At 47.5% G+C, this 22,474-nt stretch overlaps 1 protein-coding gene across 8 annotated transcripts in view; it reads right to left on the reverse strand.

Annotated features, from left to right (window-relative positions):
• GRIP2 (glutamate receptor interacting protein 2) overlaps window positions 1-22,474 on the reverse strand; it is a 289,298-nt gene that overhangs the window by 35,118 nt on the left and 231,706 nt on the right. For all 8 annotated transcript variants that reach the window (XM_074913846.1, XM_074913849.1, XM_074913844.1 and 5 more), the window contains 8 exons: window positions 19,923-20,009; window positions 19,551-19,626; window positions 18,888-19,033; window positions 11,938-12,085; window positions 11,044-11,213; window positions 6,947-7,072; window positions 5,417-5,569; window positions 5,009-5,195 (listed from right to left, as the gene is read on the reverse strand). In XM_074913846.1, coding sequence (XP_074769947.1) covers window positions 5,009-5,195; window positions 5,417-5,569; window positions 6,947-7,072; window positions 11,044-11,213; window positions 11,938-12,085; window positions 18,888-19,033; window positions 19,551-19,626; window positions 19,923-20,009 — 1,093 coding nt within the window. The remainder of the gene's footprint in view (window positions 1-5,008; window positions 5,196-5,416; window positions 5,570-6,946; window positions 7,073-11,043; window positions 11,214-11,937; window positions 12,086-18,887; window positions 19,034-19,550; window positions 19,627-19,922; window positions 20,010-22,474) is intronic.

Raw genomic sequence — 22,474 nt, forward strand, 5'->3', positions numbered from 1 at the left:
CCAATGATGGCAAGGCTATGTTGGAGAGATACTGCTACAGCATGGTTTGTCACTTGGGATCCCTCTGGATTTAGAAGCAAGGTGTTTCCACACATGAACCCCTGCATTCCTACATTCATTATCCACCCACCCACCCACCCCCTTTTTTTTTTTTAAATATACTGCAACACCAGCCAGCCAATTGTCTAAGTTATCTCCCACAGCTAATCTAAGCTGGCCTGTGGCTGTACAAAATCAAGAGTGTGGTGTTCCCCGTGACTGGCCACGGGCTCATCTTCCTTCTCTCTACCCTTCATCATTTGTTCCCTATAACCACATCTTTTCAGATTTTCCACTCATCACCTGTCTGTAAGGCTGTCCACTTGAGCAGAGCTTGTGAAACCATTCTTCATGCATCATTAATGTAAGCTACAGAGTGGTCTCTAAACCGGGTTAAGGGTTATGGGATCAAGTCTAATGTTCACCTCAACATTTGGAGCTATTTTACCACAAAGATTTCCCAGAAGGTATCAGTTGTCCTGTTTTGAGCCTTCTTCAGAGAACCTTTATTCCCCTCCCGTTTAACTGATCAAGCACATCCTTCGCCATCTCCTTTCTAGATGTCAGCTTCCACTGATACTTCACGGAAGACAGCTTGGTTTTTACTAACCCTTTCAACCACTCTTCATCGCTCACACCCAATTCAATTGTAAGAAAACATGGTACCACAGCTTCCAGGCACATGAAGATAACACCAAAGGCAACGGACAGGGGCTGCATTACTCACCTCCAAACAACAGGATGTCTATGAAAAAGGCCAGGTTATCAAGAAAAACTACACACATCTAAATCCAAGAAAAATGCACAAGCACAACAGTTTTTGCCAGTGGCCCATCAAAAGCTGAGATATGAGCAAGTTTGGAGAGAGCCTAGGGAGGTTATTTTTGCTGTAGAAAGGTATTAAACTTGCAGTATGTTTACGCTGCTGCCTGAGCTCACGCCATCCATGGTAAAACGCTGGCTATTTTATGAGATGTAAATTGAGAACTGTTTGTTCAAGGAGACTTGGATTAGGACAGACAACTCCATGGTGTATAAATGAATCCACTCTTGTGAATAAATTACATCCAGTTTAATTACAGTCCTTCAGTGGACTTGTGGCTATGCAGCCACACAGATGTGCTTGGAAATATCAGCTTGTAAATATGAAGATGGCAAAGAGGATGACAGAGATGCCTGCTCCAGCACCAAGAGCTCTCTTGCTATGGCCACGATGCACCTTTCAGAAAGGAGGGATCCACATCTGCATCACACAGACATCACTGCCTTTCAAGGGCACGAAAGGATAATTTTTTTAAATATACAATCAATTTTGTCACCACTGTTTCAGGTGCAAGGGCTGGGCGATCACAGGATACTTTTACACAACATCAGAGCAAACATTTCCCACCTTTCTCACCAGAGCTGCCTTCTCACAAAACAACCATTTCTGGTGTTTCTTCACTCAAGGTAGATTTGCCTGGGTGTTTTACAGCCAACAGCTCTGTTAGGTCAGAAGTATTTTATTTCTTTTATTATTAGCCTCAGTCAATCACGATTGTTTAAGCCCCAGTCTTGCAGGTTTCTAAAAGTTTGCGGAGTGAAGCTGCAATCTTCTGGCTCCCTCCGTAAGTGCAAGGAAACCCGACATGCCTTGTTAACCCTTCAGAATAACTCCAGAGACACCAGTTTCCAGCTGGCATGTGCCCTTGGGTTGGGAGCAGGGCCCAGGGAGCCAAGGCTCCTGCAGAGCTCTCCTTGGCTCTGCTGTGGGATCCTACACATTCCTTTTGGATGGCTTTCCAAAAGAGAGGGCATTTGTCTCAGAGATGTGCAGTCTAACAGCGAAGCTCACAAAAGTCCTTTGAAGACACGGGAGGAGAAGTGCATTAAAATCAGAGAGAACAAGAGTACAGGCATCTCCTGCAGTGCAAGACAGCCCTATGGATGTGTTGGAGTCCACAATGGGAATGTCTCCCTGGGGTTGCAGAGATCTGCATCTTGTCATGACTCATTCCTTGGGCTCAAAGACACCAACAGAACAGAGGAGGCGTCTTACTAGACACAGAGCAGCACATGTTCAAGCCTTGGGCAGGATATGTGCTAAAGATCCTCCTCAGCATCATCAGCATCTGCGTGGTCACTCCAGCTGTGGGGTGAGCGGCAGCAGCTGTGACCACGGCCACATCGCTGGCTGCAGAAACCGACCGCTCGTGCCCTTACGTGTCCCAGAGTGGGGCTGCACAGGTCAGACACGCACATCTCCGTGCGTACTACATCTGTGTGTGCACACCGGTAGGTAGGTCCCAGCCCCCAAAAGGTCAAAGGTTTGCTGACAGCTTTACCCAGCTGCTAAACTTTCCTTTTGCAAACTATTCATACTCAAAAGCCAGAAACACAATGATCAAACAATTAAGTCTGAGCAGAGGTAGAAAACATGTAAGCCAGCAGGAAGCATTGATTTTGGATACTGAGATGGAGAAGCCAGATACTCTCCCACTGCTGTCAATGACAGCTGTGGGAGGAAGGACACAAAAGCTGCGTGTTTCAAGGCAGCCAAGAGGGGATGTCAGGCACCTTCCTATTCCACCCTCCCTGATGATAACAGGGGCTGAATCACTGTCTCATTTGGAGCCTGAAGGCTTCATCTTGCACCCAGAAAACAAAACAACAGGTGGGGAGGGAGGTCTATTAGAGGCTACTGGCTATAAAACAAACCACAGTTCAGGCAGGTGAGAGCTTTTGCTTCAAACCACCTGCCACAAGTTAGCATGAAGCAGATAATAAATGGGAGGCAGCCCAACCTCCCTGAAAAGAGGGAGATGCCATCCTCCTCCCTGGTAGTACTCCAACTAGATACACGCCCAGGAGGCAGCTCCTCCACAGCAAGTCAGATGGACAAAGCTATTTTGGATTGTGCACTTGTACAACAGCACGTTCAGATTCACAGGTTTGGCACAGGAGTGTGTGAATGTGCAGGACAGACCCCGGCTGCTAAGCCCGATCCCTGTATTGCCACTGCTCACCCTCTTTGTGAAAGAGCAACAACTGCGGCACAAGAAAGAGCATAGCCCAGCCTCAGCTGAGAGCCCAGCTTGGTAAAGAGGAGAAAAATGGCTCTAATGTCTCAGGCTGCAGCTACAGCAGAACTTCTGAAGGGCAGGGAACAAGGTGTCCAGGAAGGACGGAGCAAACAAGCTCTGTGAGATAACAAGAAACAAAAATTGAAATGAAAACATAAAACTGCCTTTTTCACCTCTCTGCAAACCCAGTGCACTTATCACTTCAAGATGGGGAGGAAATACAGTGTTTTCCTGCTAGGTAGGAAGAGCAGCATGGTCTAGGAAAGGAAGAAATACACCGCAGAGATTTAATCCCCAAATCAAATCCAGGCTGCAAATGCAGAGAGGATTGCTCCCTGTCGCCAGAAAGCGGCAGCCAGGAGAGCGTGAATCCTGCTGGGTGGGCAGCTGAGAGGGAGAGCACTGCGTGTGACACATCAGATCCAAGCAAGACTGCACCACGAGGCTTTGCTTTCGCTTCAGGCTTGGCAAGAGGATAAAGCAAAGCCAGGCGGATTTCAGCACATCTCCCTCGTCCACTGGGACAGCAGGCTTTGTTGCTGCCTGATTTATAAAAGGAGTTGGGTGCTTTGCAATGTGAGCCAAGTTCACCCTGGTAATAGAGGATTAAAAAACCAAAACACCATCGCATCCGTTTTTAAACCCTGTTTGGAAACAAACAAACAAAGGCATAAAAGGCTTTTGAAATCTCTCTTTACCTGCATCACTAAGCACAACTTTTTCCTGTGCTAGCCCCTTGTCCCTGTCCTCCCACTGACACAGCACCAGGCACTCCCACTCCACCTTGCCCCCGCCTTTGCCACCTGGAGAAGCTACACAGAGACTGGTCTACACAGCAAGGCCTTGCATCTCCTTTTGCAGACACTCCCTGCCATACAACTCCCCTGTGTGCTGCCTTCCCGGGCTGGCTTGGGGACGCCAAACCATCCACACGTGCCGATAGGGCCCTCGGAAACTTCTCCCCAGGGAAGTGTCTGCAGCAGACACTGAGCACTGCCACGTTGTTGCACCCCCGGCACCCTTGTGGAGGATAGACCAGCAGTGGAAATCACAGGCAGGAAGAGAAACCAGCAAGAGGGCATAAGCACCAGCTCGCTCACCTCACAATTCCATCTGCCTAACGAAACCAGCTCTCCTTTCCACCCACAAGTGCTCAAGCCGTGCTGGAACCTGGGCTGCTTAGTAAGAAAAGCCTTGCTAGAGGACACCTACGTTGGAGTGCACAGGCACTTGAGTGGACTTTAAATCCAGCCAGCAAGGGTAGTGCAAAAAGTTTAGCCAGAGCCCCTGAGCTGGAGCTCAGCTGCCACAGGAGTCATTGGCCCCACTATCCCCAGGGCCTGACACGCAGCAGTTAACGCTGCTCCTCCGTTCTGCTCTTTTCCCACCATTACAGAGCCAAAAGCAAGAGTGCTTAAACACAGCACCTACTTGCTTCTCAACCAGAGTCCTCCTCTGTGGTCCAAAACCTTGGCTTTAAGGCCAGTTGATAGAGCTGGGCTCTGCTACAATGAAACCAGGCAGAAAACATTTTGCTGGGCCCACTTCTTTAGATCTTTCCCCTTTCTGCACCCAGACAAAAGCTTTATCATTCAAAGAGAAAGGAAAAAAAAACAAAATTAAAGGAATGGGAATGTCTCTCTCACACAGACACACGCTCCCTTCCTCCTCCTCCTCCCAGAACAACCGCAGCCTGGTGCCAAGACGTTCACCTGGGATGCGAGGGAGGCCACGGTCAGCTGACGAGTGCAGAAATGGCAGTGACAGTAAACCATGCCCAGTGAAGAATGGGAGATATTACAAGGATGATAGTAAATATCTAAATGAGCCTCTGAGGAGAGAAAACAAACCAAACCATGAAATGTTCAGCAGCAGCACCATCAGCATCCAAGGGCAAGGTCTCTAACCTCTCTGCCGGGCTGTCGGGCTCAATAAAACGGACGAGAGGTGGGGAAGACAGGGTTTCAGTAGCAAAGATGCCTCCCTGGAGCTGAAGTCCGAAGCCATTCAAAGGGTCTCCCCTGAGCACCACCTCTGTTGTCTCCGTGTGGACTATCTGCCCGCCAGGACCCACCGTGCTGGAGGCCAGTGACACTGAGAGGAGGAGAGAGGCAGAAGGTCAGGGTAGCCACAGTCAGCATAGATCTGGTCACAGGCCTTGGTCTGGCAGGGGTGTGGACAGTGACCGAGGCTGCGGGAGGCACTGACAGTGCTGAGATCCACGATCCTACCCCAGCTGAGAGCCAACAATAAGGACAGCAAGGCCAAGCACACGCACCCCGACCGAGGCAGCCCCAGCCCACCGCCACTCTTACGTGAGCTCTTGTGCTCCTTCTTCTTCTGCCTCCTCCTCAGCATGGTGGTGCGGGGGCTCATGGGGTGGGAGCTGCGAGGTAGCGTGTTGGAGTTCTGGCAAGGGAAGCCCTGCGCGTTCAGAGTGGGAGACGAGAAGTTGGCGGCCACCAGAGCTGAGGAAATACAGAGTGTTTTAAGGACGTGCACAGAGAAGTGCAGCTGTGGGTTCACCTAGCGGGTGTTCACCAAACACCTGAGGGGTTCAGATTAGCTGCTTCTTCACAGCTCCAGGGCTCAAGACAAGGTGAGAACCTTGTCCTGGGCTTGCAGCTGCAGGAAAGCTGTGAGGGTGGGCTTGGACTCCGGCTGGACATTGCTCTCTGCTGTGCAGTATCTCAGAATCCCAGAATCATCCAGGTTGGAAAAGCCCTTGCAGCTCCTCCAGCCCAAGCATGACCCTCACCCTGACCCTTCCCAACTCCCCCAGATCCCTCAGCGCTGGCTCAGCCCGACTCTTCAACCCCCCCAGGGATCCCGGGGACTCCCCCCTGCCCTGGGCAGCCCATTCCAACGCCCAACAGCCCCTTCTGCACAGAAATCCTTCCTCAGAGCCAGCCTGACCCTGCCCTGGGCAGCTTGAGGCCATTCCCTCGGGGCCTGGCGCTGGGGCCTTGGCTCCAGAGAGTCATCCCCCCTCTCTGCCCCCTCCTGGCAGGGAGTTGCAGAGGGCCAGGAGGTCTCCCCTCAGCCTCCTCTTCTCCAGACTGAACCCCCCCAGTTCCCCCAGCCGCTCCCCAGCAGACCTGTGCTCCAGACCCTGCCCCAGCTCCGTTGCCCTTCTCTGGCCACGCTCGAGTCATTCAATGGCCTTTTTCGGGTGAGGGGAATCAGTCTCCAGTGACTGGGCTGCCTCTCACTGCAGCATCCAGGCCACCAAGTGAGAAATGCATCCTGGATGCAGGGCAGCCAACAGCAGCTTGGCACAATGGCACTAATGAACCTTAAATACATACAAAGAGAAACCACAGCTTGAACTTGAGCTGCTGGGCAACGGGCCTGCCCTCTTTGATTCCCACAGTTCAGACAGTGAAATGTTTCCTCTGCCCTATCTTACTGCTGTAAGGTGAGAAACCTGGGACCGCACAGAGCCTGCTCCCTGCCAGAGGTGGGTTTACAGATTTTGAAGCAGCCATAATCCTGCTGCTAACATGCTGTGTGGCACCAGGGCTGAGCTGGATCTCTTACACATCGGCAGAGATGACCTCTTTGTCCCACAGCAACTAATTTTTGCCATACAAAACCAGACAATTAGAGGATGGGAGTGTGGGTCTGTCCAGCACACTGCTCTTGTTGCAGCGACCAGATCTCTGTGTGCTGGGCTGCAGATACTAATTTTGTACCTCAGCACTGGACCTGTGGAAACAGATCCAAGTGACTGAGGAGGAAACGAGTGAGAAGGCAGGCTACAGAGCTGGGTATTAAGGAAACGGAGGAGCACAACATGAATGAACACAAGCAGGGATGGGGGCACCGCCATGCGCTGAGGTTACATTTGCAGTAATCCTGTCCAGACGCCTGGTTCCAAGTGGGTGTCTTGCAGTGCCCGGGGTGGTGGGTGTGACAGTAGTTGACACAGGGGTCCCAGCAGTGGTGGTGGTCACTCTTCTGCACCTTGACTGATGGCACCCAGGGAGCAGAAATCACCACAGGCAGGGAGGAGAAGTCAAAGAAAGAAAAGGTAAGAACCATAAGACAGGAAACTGTAAAAACCAGCATCATAGCAGCTCTGAGCAAGTCAGGACCCAACCACAGCGTGTCAAGCACCAGCAGCAAAAACACATTTCTGTGTAACCTCCTGACACTCGATGTAAAGTGGCAGAAATCCACACCTTTTCCATAAAAAACTCAGCAAACTGAGCCAACGGCCTGTCTAAGCCATGCTGGCAGCGCACAGATGCCATTACCATTTGCAGTCTGTTGCATGATGTGCAGAAGTTCCCTCCAGCCACAAGTTTCCCGCAGAGGCCATCAGCATTATCCGACAGCACCGGGAAACCTCTTTGTGCTCTTTCCCACCTTGCTGCTGGAGCTGCCCTCCCCGGGACAAGGCTCAACTCCTTCCTCACGTGCCAAGAACCACTTTGAGCACTTTGCTTGGCTTCAGCTTTTGGTTGTTTAGTGGCTGCTCGTGCCTGGGAATGCACATATGGATGAAAGAGAAGAGTAGCAGAGGGCCGCCTCCAGCTCACGAGAACAAAAGGGATTTTATACACCACTGCTTAAAGGCAATTATGGAGGGCCACTGACACAGGAAAAGATGCCAACGCTGTGGCAAACAGTCAATTAAAACATGACAGCAACATGGCAGACTCTGTTCAGCACACGACTGCTTTAGCTTCATCCCTGACCCCAGCCCAGCACATGTTGGCAGAAATCTGTCACAGCATGACAACCATCACCTGGAAATCCCTTGTCCCAAGAACTGTGGCTTTGCAACATCATGTAACGATGCCACAAGTCTCCTCTCAAGTGCCTCAAACACCCCCTCCTCCCAGGCACAGGTCCCTTGTTTGTTCTCACCCACACTCCTTTTGCCCCTGGGCAGCACAGGGTCAGTTTAGTTTTCCCTGCCCAACAGCACTGGGTTTTGTCTCCCACATTTCTGCACCATGCTGTCTGGATCTATTTTCTTCTGAGAGGAATTGCTGGCTAACAAGCAAAATTACAAGCATCTGTTTTATTCAGCTAAGCATGAACGGCATCCCACAGCAGAGCATCACTGCAGCATGAGTTATCCCAGAGCTCTCAACCTCGCAACCACTTGTACTGACTGGCAACCGCCTTCCCAGGATGAGGCTTCCTCCAGCCTCTGTGTCCTCCAAGTAGGCAGAAATGCTGCCAGCACTGGTACTACCAGAGCTTTCTGAGGGTGCACACCTGTGACAGGGACTCAGTTTATTTAGTGAGTCCACTCAGAGATCTCACCTAAAGGTCATCTGTTAGTGACTGTAACGGTGGAAATCCATTTTGTGTGCATGCAGCACAAGCATCAAATCATTTAGGTCAGGTTTTCCAACCAATATAGTGATTATATTTAGTCTTTGCTAAACATTTTATGAATTTAGCACTCAGTCTACCAAGCTCTTAAAAAATACACTTCCAGCTTTGGCATTTCTATTTTGTGGATTCAAAAGTAAATTCTGAGCCAGGCAGCTTTTAAAATAAAAATAAAATCAATAAATGTAGCTATATCTAGACAAAAAGGAAGGTTCTCAATAAAATTAAACACTTAGAACATGAGGGACAGAGCTTATGAGCATATAAACAAAATCATTTAATCCATTTACAGTAATTAAAACTCTTCCATTTGTCTATAAACTCGTAGCTCATATCTGACAACAGGAAAAAGTGCCTTTGAAACTCAGCTGTCAGTGCATTAGGGAAGAGATTTTGGACAATTCTGTGATAAAAACCTACAGCAGCCTTCCCCAAGCTTCTGCACATCATCCCTGCCTGAGGAAATCAATCCGTCCCAGCACAGCTCCCGGGCACCATCCGCTCCCGTTGATCTTGTGAGCAGGGCATAATCCTCCCACAAACTCTCCAAATTCCCCCAGAGCCACAGAGAAAGCAAACTCGGTTTGATAAATCCCGTGCTTCAGCGTTAGACTGTATTTTTGCATGGCTGCTGCAGCTTCAGATCCCTCTCCACATCCTCAATAACCGGATTTTGATTGCATGAGAAACCACTTTTAAAAAATATAATGACAAGCCCCATGCAGGGACAGACTGGAAGGACTCAGTAATGCAAGTGCCGAACAAGGATGTGTTTGCATGGTCTCCTCTCCTCAGCTGCTTTCCCCCAGCTTCGCTTTCCTGCCAGCCATGACAGTTTGCTTTTGCACGGCCCATTTTTCCTTACTGCCCCTGTTTGGTTCCCAAAAGTCAGAAAAAACAGCCTGTGGAATTGGCACTTGGCATCTGGAGCAGAAGGCAGCATCTCTCCCAGGTCCAAAGGCAGTTTGTCAGCTTCGGTGCAGTTCCTGGGCTGCTCACCGAGGGCTGCAGGGAGCCGTGGCTGTCACAGCCCCGCGGAGCGCTGCTTTGTGAGAAAAAAAAGGAAAGTTCCTCTTGCCCAAAGCGCTCTCCCTCCTGTGCCCACCACCCCCACCAGCACTGGTGAAGGTTTGAGCCCAAGCACGGCTCTCCAGCCACACACCTCTGCCTCCTAACAGCCATGTGGTGAACAGCGTCCTTCCCTAGGATCCCTCATGCCTTAAAGAGTTTAATCAAAAGTGGAAACAATTGTTATAGCCCTTATTTTTCATATTCATGCTTGCAATTATTCTCCCAAGTTTGCATTCTGTATTTCTGCCACAGCAAACTGATCTGATCTATGGAGGTTTGGGCAAAAAGGCTGCAAACACACGGAGCTGTCCTTCCACAGATCCTCCTTCTCCTGATGTGTTGCTGAAAGCCTATACTCTGAAAGAAGATTAGGACCAGGGCACTAATGGAAGGAGAATAGTTCATTTTAACAGCCATTGAAAAAGGATTATAGCTTTCCATTTTTTCTTAGGCACACAGGTCGAGACATCCACCCCCTCTGTTAAACTGCTTTAATTCTGCACAAATTGGACTGGAAATATAAGAGAATTATTTCTAGACACGGAAATGTTATTAGATTTTGTTACACTGCATCATGTTAAAGAAGACAACACCGATATTTTCCTCCTTTCCCCAAACCATCCTAGAAAAGAATGAAAAGAAGAGCTGTACCCAGGGCTACTGTGCAGCAATATTAATAAAATGTATGTCCCTGAGAGACAAGTGATTGAAAATGGTTGCAAAAGGGGCTGGTACTGAACAGTCACACTCAAACCACCTGAATTACAGGATCACTGGTACGGACTGTAACAAAAGTGCAGGCTGAGGCTATGATCACAATGAAGTTTATATGAAAGCCTGAGTCAGTCTCTCACGGAAGGAGAAACTAAGGATGGGCAAAGGATGCTCACCAGGGTGAATTCCTAATGACATTTACAGGCATTTTGGGCCTGGTTTCACTGGAACCATTATTTTTTTCCCCGGTATTTCTTTGGTGGGGATGGTGGAAAGCAGAAGGTACAGATGCACTCACTCTACCCCTGGCTGCTCAGACACATTCAAACAGGCTGGTCTGGAAGATGAACACTTACGTTACAGTTTTGTTTCCTAAGGAAGTCCGTAAGGACCCTGCCTAGCTCCTGAAGTGTCCTTCATAAAGCCTTACCAGGCATCAGCAAATGAAAACTGCACTTGGAAATACATTTGCCAGCACCAAGGCTGTTTTCCTCTCTCCCCATTAAAGTCTCTTATCTGAGGTACTAAGAAAGCAGCTTGCACAGCACTCAGCACTGCAAAACCCTGGGATTCCCAACTCCAATTTTCCCATTCAAGCACAGATGTTACCTTTTTTCCCTATTCACATCCTTGAAGAACGTCATCTAATCACATGCTTTTCATCAAAACTTTTTTTTTTTTTTTTCCCCCTCCACAGATGTCTCTCTTCAGAGTCTGTTGCCAGCATTCAAAAGCAGCAAGAACCCCAGCAGGGACCTCAAGTGAGTTTTGAGGGCAACCAACAGTGTTTGCATGGAGAACACACCTGTTTCTGGAGGCTTCAAAGGCAGCCTGCTTTGGTGAACAGGTAATATCTCTAGCTTGACATTTTCTGAAGTGGCAGCTAAAAGCTGAGTTGCCTCTAATAAGGAGCAGTGCTCTGTGCTTGTGCCATCAATGGAGAGAATATGGTCGCCAACATGCAACGCACCACATCTGCAAAGGAAACAGCAAGAGAGGTAATTATACACGTGGTTAAAATCCATGGCCTTACAGTTGGGAACAGACACACACAAAATCCAACTGTGAATTACTGTTTGAATTCATGTGATTTTTTTTTTTCCCCACATCTCATTTTTTTACTTACAATTTTAACTTTAGATTCAAGCATTACCCAAAATACTAGCTAAGATGGTTCATGTTTGAGTCAGTGCTACTGGTAGCTTGGGAAAGATCCTTTAAGTTTTTAATAGTGCCCACTCATAGTTAGTCTGGCTGGCTGAGGGATCACCCAGCAGTGAGTTAAGTCCTACAAGCCAGCAGTTCAGCTCAGCAACACAACTAAGCACAGCTAGGGCTGCATAACAGCCTGTCTTTCTGCATCCCCATGTAAAGGGTGACTAGTTGACTTGCCCATCAGGAAAAGGCTCTAGCCAGAAGTTTCCAGGATAAGTTTTTGCCATTCCACAGCTCCAAGGCAGTCAGATCTGAGGGTTTTAAAACAGAGCTCAGCTTTCACATGCACTGAGTTACATTCATTCCCAGTGAGGAGCATCCACTGGTGTTGGGTCAGATATTTTTAGCACACTTAGTGCTATGAACATGTGGACATGCCCATTTCAAATCAAGGCAGAGAGGAATGGTATAGAACTAACAAGGGGAGAAAAAAACAGCGAGGAAAGGAAAAGTAGAGCTAGGAGCAGCCTGTTCAGATCCGTACCTGTCCACCACGCTGGCTGGCTTGATTTTGTCGATGACAATGACCTGCTTGTTCCGGTGCATGGTTGTTGTCAGTGTGATTCCTAGCGTAGATCCTGGAGTCTTTGCTATTTCAACTAGTAAAGGACCTGAAGCATTTGCTACAGTATCTGCAAAACAAGAGAGCATCTGAAGACACTTCTCATACAGCCTTTTCCATTTCTAAAAGCAGGGCCTTGGCCAATAGTGCTGCCTTGCCATGTGTATCAGCAAACCTGTAGGTGTGGACATGCTCCAATCTGTATCACGTGGTAACTTAACAAAGAAGTAAACTCAAGTAGCAAAATTGCTTCTGCACGAAAATATATATGATAATGAAGTGAAGAGATATTACAACAATTCACTCATGGACACAACCCCCTTTCTTCTTTTCTTGGGGTTAAATAGCAAGATTGAGGAAGAGATTGCTCAAAGGCTGTGCAGCAGTCTCATCAACAGCATTAAAAGCACAAAAAAAGAAGATCAAAAGGACATCACTGTTATAGGCTTCTTCCCAAATAAAAAAGGTGCAAAGAAACAGGATCCCACTTTCTGAAGTACTCGGAAGTCTTGTGTGCTGATTACCATTACACGTCAGTCAACTCCTGCGTGCTTGAGCACCAGCTTCAAAATATCACTTCAACTGCTCGTTTCAGCTCCTCTGGTGTGACAGTGGGAGCAGAGACACAGCACTACCTACCTGCATGCTTACAAAAGCCTCCTCTCTCCCATTAGACAATACAGGGGTAACTCATGTTTAAAAGATGAATTTCTGCAATAAGTTTAATAGATGTTGTAAGTGAGACTATGAAACTCCTACGAAATTACACCTGTTAGCATAAGCCTGCATCATACCTATTCATCCCTTCTGAGGAAGGGGGAGGAAAAAGAAAGCCTGTGGCTATGGTTGATTAGACAGAAATTCCCTCCACTTCTGTTACCCAGATTTGCTTCCAGATTACCTAAAGCTATTGTAAGGAGGCTGGACTCATGAATGTGTTATCACCACCAGACTTCCCACATCTAGCACCCCATGTGTAGTTTGACCCTCCACAAAAGCAATTCATGGAAACACCACCATCCACTTTGTAGGAAAAGCCAGCAGAGCCCTCTGAGAGCTTGATGCCTTCTCAGCCCTTAATTATTCATAGTAAGGCTTTTCTCTTCCAAAGCTGTGCTCCACTAAAAATGCTGATGCTACTTGGCTCCAAAACCAGATGCATGGCTCATTCTTGCTCTCTGGTAAACAGGAACATTAATGCACATCTCAGAAGCTAAGCTGCAACGAGGTCTTTCCTGAGATTTGTTGAAGATGCTGAATCTCTGGAGACACAAATTTCCCTTGGAAATTTCCCCTGGAGATGAGCCAGAGGATGTTCAGGCTCTGGCCTGCTCACAGTGCCCTTTTTCCGTGGGGAGGAAGGAGGAGGAATGAGCCATGTTAAAGGTTATGCAGGCTTCAAATAAACCACTGTTTATTCTCTGTTGAAAAGGACCGCTGGGGAGATCTGCAGGCCCTGGCAAAAAGTAGTCCCAGATAAATCAAAAGATGCACAAAGGACCTAGCTAAAGCTTGCAGAAGGTGCACTTAAACCTTCATTACCAAAGGAAGCACCAGAAGACTGAGGATCTCTTCTAACAGCAAACACTAGCTATATGTTGTTTTTACAGCCCGTGTGTGCCCAGCACGTATCCTCTGAAGAGGGACACAGACTTATATTCCTCCAGCTGAAGGGAAGGAGATAGGAAAAAAATAATGAAAGAAAGCTTGCTGGGGTGGTAGACCTGTCTTTGCAAGGAAAATACCTACTCCTCTCGGTTTTACCCAGCCTTCAAGCTTCTCAGCTTTGCCAGGTGTTTCCCAGGGCGGTCTCAGCACAAAGGTGAGAAAAAAGAGCTTTGGGTACTCCCACACCAGGACCAAGGTTATCAGTAAGACTGTAGGAAATCACAGTCCTGCCTCCAGCCCACGGTCCCTCCTCCCACCACACGGGCCACGCCACTGTCCCTTTTAATTCCCATCTCCAGTAGCATGGATGAGAATTGCTCCATTTTATAGAGGCATTTGTTGAGGAAAGACCAGCCAAGCCTCTATTAATTATTCTAGGGAACGATTTGGCTCAAATCAAAGGTCAGGAGTCTGCAATTTAGCAATATTTGTGAGGCATAATTAAGATGGGGCTATTACACCCAAGCTAATTGAAAAAGAAACACAGAGAGGGCAGGGCAGGCCATGCAATAACCTTACTGTAGGGAGTCAATTGGCATTGCTGTTTTGGCACCACAAGGTGTTTTTGTACCATCATGCACGGCCACAAACTCACCCACAGCATCTGTGAAAAACTCTCCTGCATTTCACAGCAAATCTCACCTTACTTAAAGGAAGATCCCTTCTTGCAAGCCAAAAATGTCTAAGCAGTTGTTCTGGAGGCTCAGCATTCATGAGATCTTCAACTCAGATGCTGCTCAGCATATAGTGAGGGCCAAAAATCACACTGTTGCAGAATGAGCATCCCCGAGGCCAGTGACACCGAGTTTAATATGGATACAGCAGCTTGGATCTTTTCTCTAGGGTTTTGTTACCAAGGATCAGAAAAAACACGTATGCATATGCTGCCTTGCATGGCTGGGCAGATTTTCATGTAAAGGTTTGAAAGTGGTTTGCAAGTAATGAATTGTTCTTCCCAGAGGAGGACGGTACCGTTTTACAGATTGGGGAACTGAGGCACAGCTGTCACACAACTTGTCCAAAAATACATGTTTGTTTAGTGGACAGTCAGACAGGGTCCAGAAGACCCATCCATGCCGGATGAATAATGTTACATCTCCTGACACTGCCGGGGGAAAGGCACGCATGCTGTCTTCAGTCATCTTCAGAAACAATAGTTTCAGTAACCAACTGAAGTAACCAGTTTCAGTAACCTGTTTGAAGACATCTGCTGGTTTTAGGTGGCATTGCTTAATGAATAGGATAAATGAATTGGATAGGACCCTCTTAAAATTCAGCATCAGCAGCTCAGGCCTGAATCAGTTAACATCTGCCCCCGAATCCTGCCTGCGTTTTTCCTTCCAAACCCAAATTCCAGCCATTTCAAAATGTTCAGGTGGAAATTCAGCACCCACTGGGTGACTCACTACAGGTCTAACCAACCCTCTAACCTTCTCCATCAAAACAGAAAAAGGAAAGCCTACCAAAACCCACTGAAGTACAGCAAATCCCATCGCTCTGTCTGCCTGGCTGACCCTGGGGGGACACACAGGGCTGTGCAAAACCTGCTCACACCCACACGCTGGAGGAGTACTCTTGATGGTATCGTGTTGGATACGAGGGAAACAGTCTGCTCCAGGTAGTCAGACACCCCAGTGCTGAAGGTACAGGAGAGCTGGTGACCCCACAACTCAAAGCTGGTGTCTTGTAAAAGATCTTTCTCTCAGCAGCTTATTTTAGAGGAATTATTGTGGGGTTTTTTCCTTCTTGCACTAGGTTTCCTTGAGCCTCACTTGGCTTTGCTCACTTCCCTAGGAAGGGATGGCTCTCGCAACCAGGCTGGCAAGTGTTATGAGCACTTGCTCAGGGAGTAAGTGAGGTGTGCCGACAGGGGTGATTTTTTTCCCTGCTGTAATGCATTTTGGGGGAGAGGAGGGAAAAGGAAACAGGAAAAGGTAAACAAAAAGAAAAAGGAATAGGCACACCACCACCACCACCCTTGTAAATGCAAAAATAATAAACCAAAACCTCCTAGAACCACCAAACCAGGGAGCTGCCCCATTCCTGGCAGAGCCCAGCAGCTCGTGATCCCTCCAGCTTCACCAGCACATGGAGGCATTTGACTTCATGGGCTCCTCTTCAGGCCCTACCCTCTGCCACCACTCAGCAGAGTCACCCATTTGTGGGACACTACCAGCCCTCCACTCCACCAGCAGGAGAGCCCCGCAGGCCTAAAAATCTTCAGCCTGAAAAATGAACGGGCAGAGGGGCAGCCAGGGGAAGGGAGAGGAGGAGAAGGACACAGCAAATTGCTTTGCTCGTTCGTCGTCTCTGGCAGAGAGCTTCCCCTCTCCATGAGCGACCCTAAAGGCTTGAGCCCAGTGCCTCAAGACATGGCACACGCAGCTTATTTATGGACTATCTATTCAAATGCCACCAGTTTCTCGCTGATCAGTTTATTTGTTGGGTTATTTTTCTTTTTTCCTCCCTTTTTTAAAAGGCCCATAAGATAGAGTGTTGCCACAGGAAAGCATCTGTTCGTTGCAACGTTTATCTGGCATCAGCAAAGGGCAGAGATTTTCCCGATGCCCAAGGGAGGTGCATGCCCAGTTTGCACTCCTTTTAAATGGAAAAGGCAGATTAATTTAATTCCTTCAGTGGCCTTGAGAAATCTCAGCCAATTTGATTAAAAGCCTGCCACGTCCCCATCCTACACTGGCCTCCCCGGTGCAAGGCCAGCAGCCGGGGGATGCTCGGTGGTGATGGCAAGCAGCTGCCACGTCCCTCGCACCGAGAGCGGGGCTGGCCCCACGCAGCTCAGATTCAGTGTACAATTTTTGGCTGGGAAACCACACAGGCAGCTGGGGAATGCCGTGATTCAACACTCCCCCGCAGCAGCCTTGGTCTCTCACCAAGGACAGATGCGGAAAAACAGCTTTCCCTCACTGAGGGTCAGCCCACGCCACCCCAGCATCTACAGCTACAGCAGAGAACGAGCGTGATGTAAAACCCTCTGTTTTCCCTGGGGATAAACAGGCCAAGCACCACTTCATGGTGGTGTCCCCAGCTCTTATAATGAATCAAGTGAACTGTGTGGCCACGTGTCCCTCCCAGACCCTTCACCAAGCTTTCAAGACAGGAATTAGGAGTGCTTCCTTCAGGGTAATAACATCCCCACACTACTTCCAGCACCTGTTATTCCCTTCCCTCATCATCTTCCTGTGGCTGGTAAAGACAATATCTGCAACAGTGGGGATCTGGGGATGATGCACCCATCTCCTATTGCAGTTATTAGGTGTTGCCTGTCAAACCTGTCTGCAGAGATTGTTTTAAGCTACACGTTCTGCATTATCTTGCCTTAAAAGAAAGTAGAGCAAGCATATCCTTTTACAGAGCTGGGGAGAAACACACCCTATGCAGAAATTATCTAAGAAAGGGTCTGTTGTTACATCTTGGGGAGTATCTGGTTATGGTCCACTATACAGCAACACAAGATGGAGCAGCACTGCATAAACCCTGCCATCACTCTGTGTTCACTCAACCCTAACAGTTTTAGGTGGGAGATTTCCTCAAGAAGAAATACCAAGACACCTTCACGGCTATTTTTGCTCCTAGTCAGGTTTTAAAACAATCAACTTTCTGCAACATAGACACCAGGAGACCGAACAAATAACAAAACTCAAAAAAAGCCCGTTTCCCACGCACCATTAATTGCCTGCTACTGTTCAGACGTGACAGCTCTGTGCAAAATCCCTCCTGAACCCTGCCTGTCCCCTCCCCACCCAGCCAGCCTGCGAGGAGAGGAACAGCCATCCCTTACTGATCACCACAGAGTTACCACATCACAATCAGCTAAAAAGGGTAGAAAATAGGGTTTGGGTAGTTTCTGTTTCCCGTCATTTAAGCATCTCCTCCAATTTCTAAAGAGAAGCTGCTCTTGTAGTATGGCAGAAGCCAGGCAGCATGCAGGCAACTGCCAAGCCATCAGGTTTTCCTTCCAGCTCTCCCAGCGGAGTACACGTTTGTGTGGCACATGGCTCCCCAGGTCCCGGCAGCCTCCTCCCCCAGGGGAGATCCAATATGGCCATGCTTATGGAGTTTCTCCTGAAAGGAAGGGGAAAGCTTGGGGGAAGGAGCTCAGAAGGAAGCAGAAAGCCCTCAGGGCTGGCACAAGGAGCTCCCTTATCCTGCTGCAACTGTCTTGCACATTGCAAGGAGCAAGTTCTGGTTTTCTCAGCTCTTTCCTTGGGTATTAAATTCTCTCAGCTACAGATCCTTTTTATTTCCCTTCTCACTGACAAATCAGAAAACAACCTGCTATCACGGACTCCTCACTGGATCCTAGGCTCAGACGTTTGCAAGACTTGCAGAAAAAACTCCAACCTAGTCCAGCCTGTGGCTCTAGCAGAGGCAGAAACCCCTCTGGAAATGTATATGCAACATCAAAATCTAACACACAGCTCAATGAGCTTCCAGAATCAACACAGCTTTGGACTCTGTGGTAACCTTAAACTCATTAACAACGCTCCCTGCAGTAACAGCTGTGTGTCACAAAGCCAGCTCAAAATGACTTTACAGTAGCTAATGATAAACCCCTTCCCAGGGCTTGAAACTGAAAATCAACTGAAAAAAAAAGCAAAACACTAACCCTCCAAACCCTCAAAGTTAATATCTACTGTGTAGAACACTTTTTAGAAATACCCATCCTCTGCCCTCCAGTAAATTCTGTCTTATTTGGGGTCAAACAGTTGATCACCCCTCATTTATTTCAGAAGCAGATCTGAACTAACGTTTCTAAGAAAAGGAATAGCTCCAGAATTAAGCAGGGTCAAAATTCATAACCAAAGCCACAGCCACATCAAGAATCTGCCTGCTTGCAGCTCCCTCCCCTGCACACATTTAATAGTGGTATTTGCAGGGCTGGCAGAGCACTTCGGCCCCCTTTAACTCCAACTTATCCTAGACCTTCTTTGCCTACATTAGAAAATCTCTTTTTCCTCCCTTCTCTAAAACAAGTCATCATTCCTATCAAGACACATCACTGGATAAGGGCATTGCAAATACATTCAACTAAACTGACTTTGATCTCTACTCCCGACATCCATGTTGGCAGCACATCGCTCAGCAATTTTTCCACTGAAACCGAGTACCCCAGTTACCATGTCAAGTCTCACATACTTTCCAGGCAGTCAGAGAAAATGCCACCACAACCATCTTGGCCTTACCCATGATGGTCACATCGTACTCGATCTGGAAGAGTGCCTCCTGGCTGCACTGCCGCAGGATGTTGAGGGCGTCAGCGTGGGTCATGCTGTGCAGAGGGATCCCATCAACACTCAGCAGCCTGTCCCCAATTTTCAAGGACCCTTCCCTGTCAGAAGCCACAGGCAAAAATGTCTTTTATATATATATTTAGGTATATTTTCTATATTTAAATATCTATCGATATTTTGTATATATTTAATGTATATTTTGTGTGTGTCTATATATATATATTAACAAGTCAATTACTTTGATCCTGTAGGAATTGAACACTCCTTGGGACAATAGTTTGGGTTATTTATAGTATCAGGCCCATCTTATTAAGTTAGTGGCATGAGAACAGACAGACTGCCTCCTGCTTTCTAACACAGCATCAGCTATTCATCTGCACGGAGTTAATTAAGTGGCTGCCTCTGGAAGAGGAGTTTCTGCTTATAACATCTACACACAGGTCAGCCTGTGAGCACCAGACTCATCCTCCCCGCCACCGCAGGTCCCACCACCAGCATGAGAAGCCTTGGGGAGGTACCAGCAAGGAGATAAAGAGGACAAATGTCCAAGAGTATGGCGAGAGCTGCTGGTCTGTCTGGTGAAAGCAAATGTTGGAGGTGTGACGTGAGCAGTACCTGTCTGCTGGGCCACCCGGCCTCACGTAGGTGAGCACTAGCGGTCTGGATTTGTGCCAGTCTTCATGGGCTCCCCCTGTAATCAAACCAGGAAAGCCATAAGTCACCGGAGGTTTGAAAGTCTGAACAAGAGTGCTGAGAAAGGAGAGACATCTATCACAGAACAGCTGACAGAGCCTGAAAGCAAAAAGTCTGCCCCGGATTCGGCAGCCAGCAGTCCTTGAAGGCTGAACAGGATGCTCTCTGCGTCAACATTTTCACTTCTCAGCTGAGGTTTATGACATTCATCTTTTTACTTTTCTATTCCTGCTTCCCAAATCACCTCTGCCAGTGCTTGTCCCCTCTTTGATTTTCACTGGGGAAGCTACTAACCTCTCAGCACGAAGCCAAAGCTGTTGCCTTCCTTGTAGAGGGACACCTCAATGGTCTTGGGAATAATGCCAGCACTGCTCTCTGGCACTAAAGGAAGAGAGGAAGACCCAGTTACTCCCAGATAAACCTTTTCCATGCCACTCTGCACAATAATATCAAAACTCATCCAAATGGCACTGAAATGAAAGTCCAGTCCAATACCTTCCCTGTCTAGAGGCAAAAAGAGCCCAACCTGGATGTGTGAAGCTTCGGCTGAGCCAACCATCATGTTTTAGGATGATTTCACCAGCTCAATGTTGTGCATCTCCCCTCAAATTTGTCTTGGTTAATACTCTGACATTCAAGTAAAACTGTCTCATTTATCAACTGGCTTTAATGCATTTGGCATTACTCAAAAGCCAGAAGCTTCTGCCGCAGATGGAAACTTATTAAAAAAAACAGCAGCAGCATAAGGAATCAAGTCACCAGCTGACCTTAAAGAAAATGAAAATCCCAAATCCTCAGTACAATAGGTTGGGGTTTTTTTTTTTCCATTACCTCTCATATTTTGACTTTAAAAAAAGATTAAGTGAATCCTTTAAACTGATCCTAGGGGCAATACAGTAATTTTATATTAAATACACAGTACTATTTAATGTACAAAAGTAAAGAGAAAAAGAAAGAAACTGTTTCCGTCCCTTGCCATCTCCTGCTATTTAATGATTTATTGAACTACTGCAGTGAATATGGGACAATTTCCCAGTCTTCTCCATCCAGAACTGCACATGGCATTTCAGCCTGGTCCACTCTGAAAAGATCAATTCCTAATCTTCAAACCAAGTGCAATGAATGGCCGCGAGGATAATCAGAAAAAAGACTGAGAGCTCGACTTCAACCTGGCAAACTGGAGCTGAAGGCTCCCCTAGGCACGTCCGCGCTAGCATTTTCCCTTGGCTCAGCAGAGGCTTTTTGAAGCCAATCTCCCCACTGCCCTCACTGACCACATTGCTCCTCACTGCCAAGCACCCTGAGGGCTTGCAACCTGCACCCAAATTTGGGTTAAACTAACCCAAAAGAAGCGAAGGCACAGTACCGCCTTGCAGGCAGGCAGACATGGGCCCCAGCCTACAGCAAGGCCAAATAAACCCCCAAAACACTGTCCAGCATGCAGCTGCTTTGCTCCTGCTGCCGGGCACAGACTGCTACCAGGGACACAGCCTAAAAATACTCCAAAAGGGAAAAGCTCAGGGCGCAGGAAGGCTCCCAGCTAAGGGGTCATACTCGCATACCAAGAAAAGGGTATAAAGCATCCACAGATGAGTTCGGAAAACATCCAATTTCTGTCCTAAGCATCCAAGCATAAAGTCCTGCAACAGCCTTTCCTAAGATCAATGGGGAGCGGGGAAACCTAAGCTTGTGTTAACACAGGGCTTGGTTTCTTCATTAAAGAGATGATGTGACAAAGCGGCCTGAAAACTAGACTTGGATTTGCAAGTTCTCTTCCAAAGCAGGAAATTACAAAGTGGGGAGAAAAATTCAAACCCACAAGCACAAGCTATTGAATTGTACTATATTTCTGCTCTTTGCCCAGGGAAGGAGAGAGGCACGCAGCAATAACAAACCCTCACCGCAGATAAAAGCCCACAATGAACTGGAGCAAGGCAGTAATTGACAATTCCCTGTATTTTGCAGTGCCTCTTTGTCTGGATTAGTCATAAACAGCATCAATAATCTCATTGGAGAGAAGTCACTATTTCAGTGTGCTCTTCCTGCTCCTTCAGAGGTGGAGACATTTTGCACCGCTGCTATTGATTGAGCCATGCGGTATTGGCACTGCTCCTTGGCTGGTAAGTACAGCTTATCAGATTCCTGATAGCCAGGCTCACAGCTAAGGAGAAAGGTTAAGAGCTGTCATCTCTAGTGAGCATGAGAACATAGAAAAATTGAGCCACAGTTTGTTTTACTGAGGTTGTATGCAAAAGCTAACTAACCTTTACAGCAGAACAGAGGGGGATAATGGATAGAGAGTCAGTCAATTCAGATTAAATATTTTTTTTCTTCTTAGGGCTTCATATGGTCATTTATATATCCTTTTCATGTAAAGGCAGCACCTACAGCAAAGCTATAAAGTATAAGATAGTTTCCTATCTGCGGCAAAATGTTCAGATCTCATTAGTTTTGTTTTTCCTGTCCTCTTATTTTTCAGTTGTTCTATTTCTTCTGCCCAATTATCCTGTGATTGATCTGGGTAACTAAATAAGTAATAACCGGGGAGATGGTTTTCACAAAGGAAAGACTGGGACAAGGAACTGTATCAAGGAATTTATTTTAATCAGAAAAAAATGAGGGCAAGAGCAGAGTCTTCCACATCAGGACACAAGCCCTGGTAATGTGAGTTGGGCTTGCCAACTTCTGCCGGGGCCCCTTAGCTGGAAAGCAGATTGCTCGGGCTTCCCTTCTGAAAACACAGCACACTTCAAAGCATCTCGAGGAATAACAGCACTTTCCAGAGTTCAGAAAAGAGGATCTGTCAATGCATGCTTAAGACTGAATAAAACCTCCCATAGCCACAC

This window comes from Athene noctua, chromosome 10, assembly GCF_965140245.1.
Source record: "Athene noctua chromosome 10, bAthNoc1.hap1.1, whole genome shotgun sequence".
Classification (NCBI taxonomy): domain Eukaryota; kingdom Metazoa; phylum Chordata; class Aves; order Strigiformes; family Strigidae; genus Athene; species Athene noctua.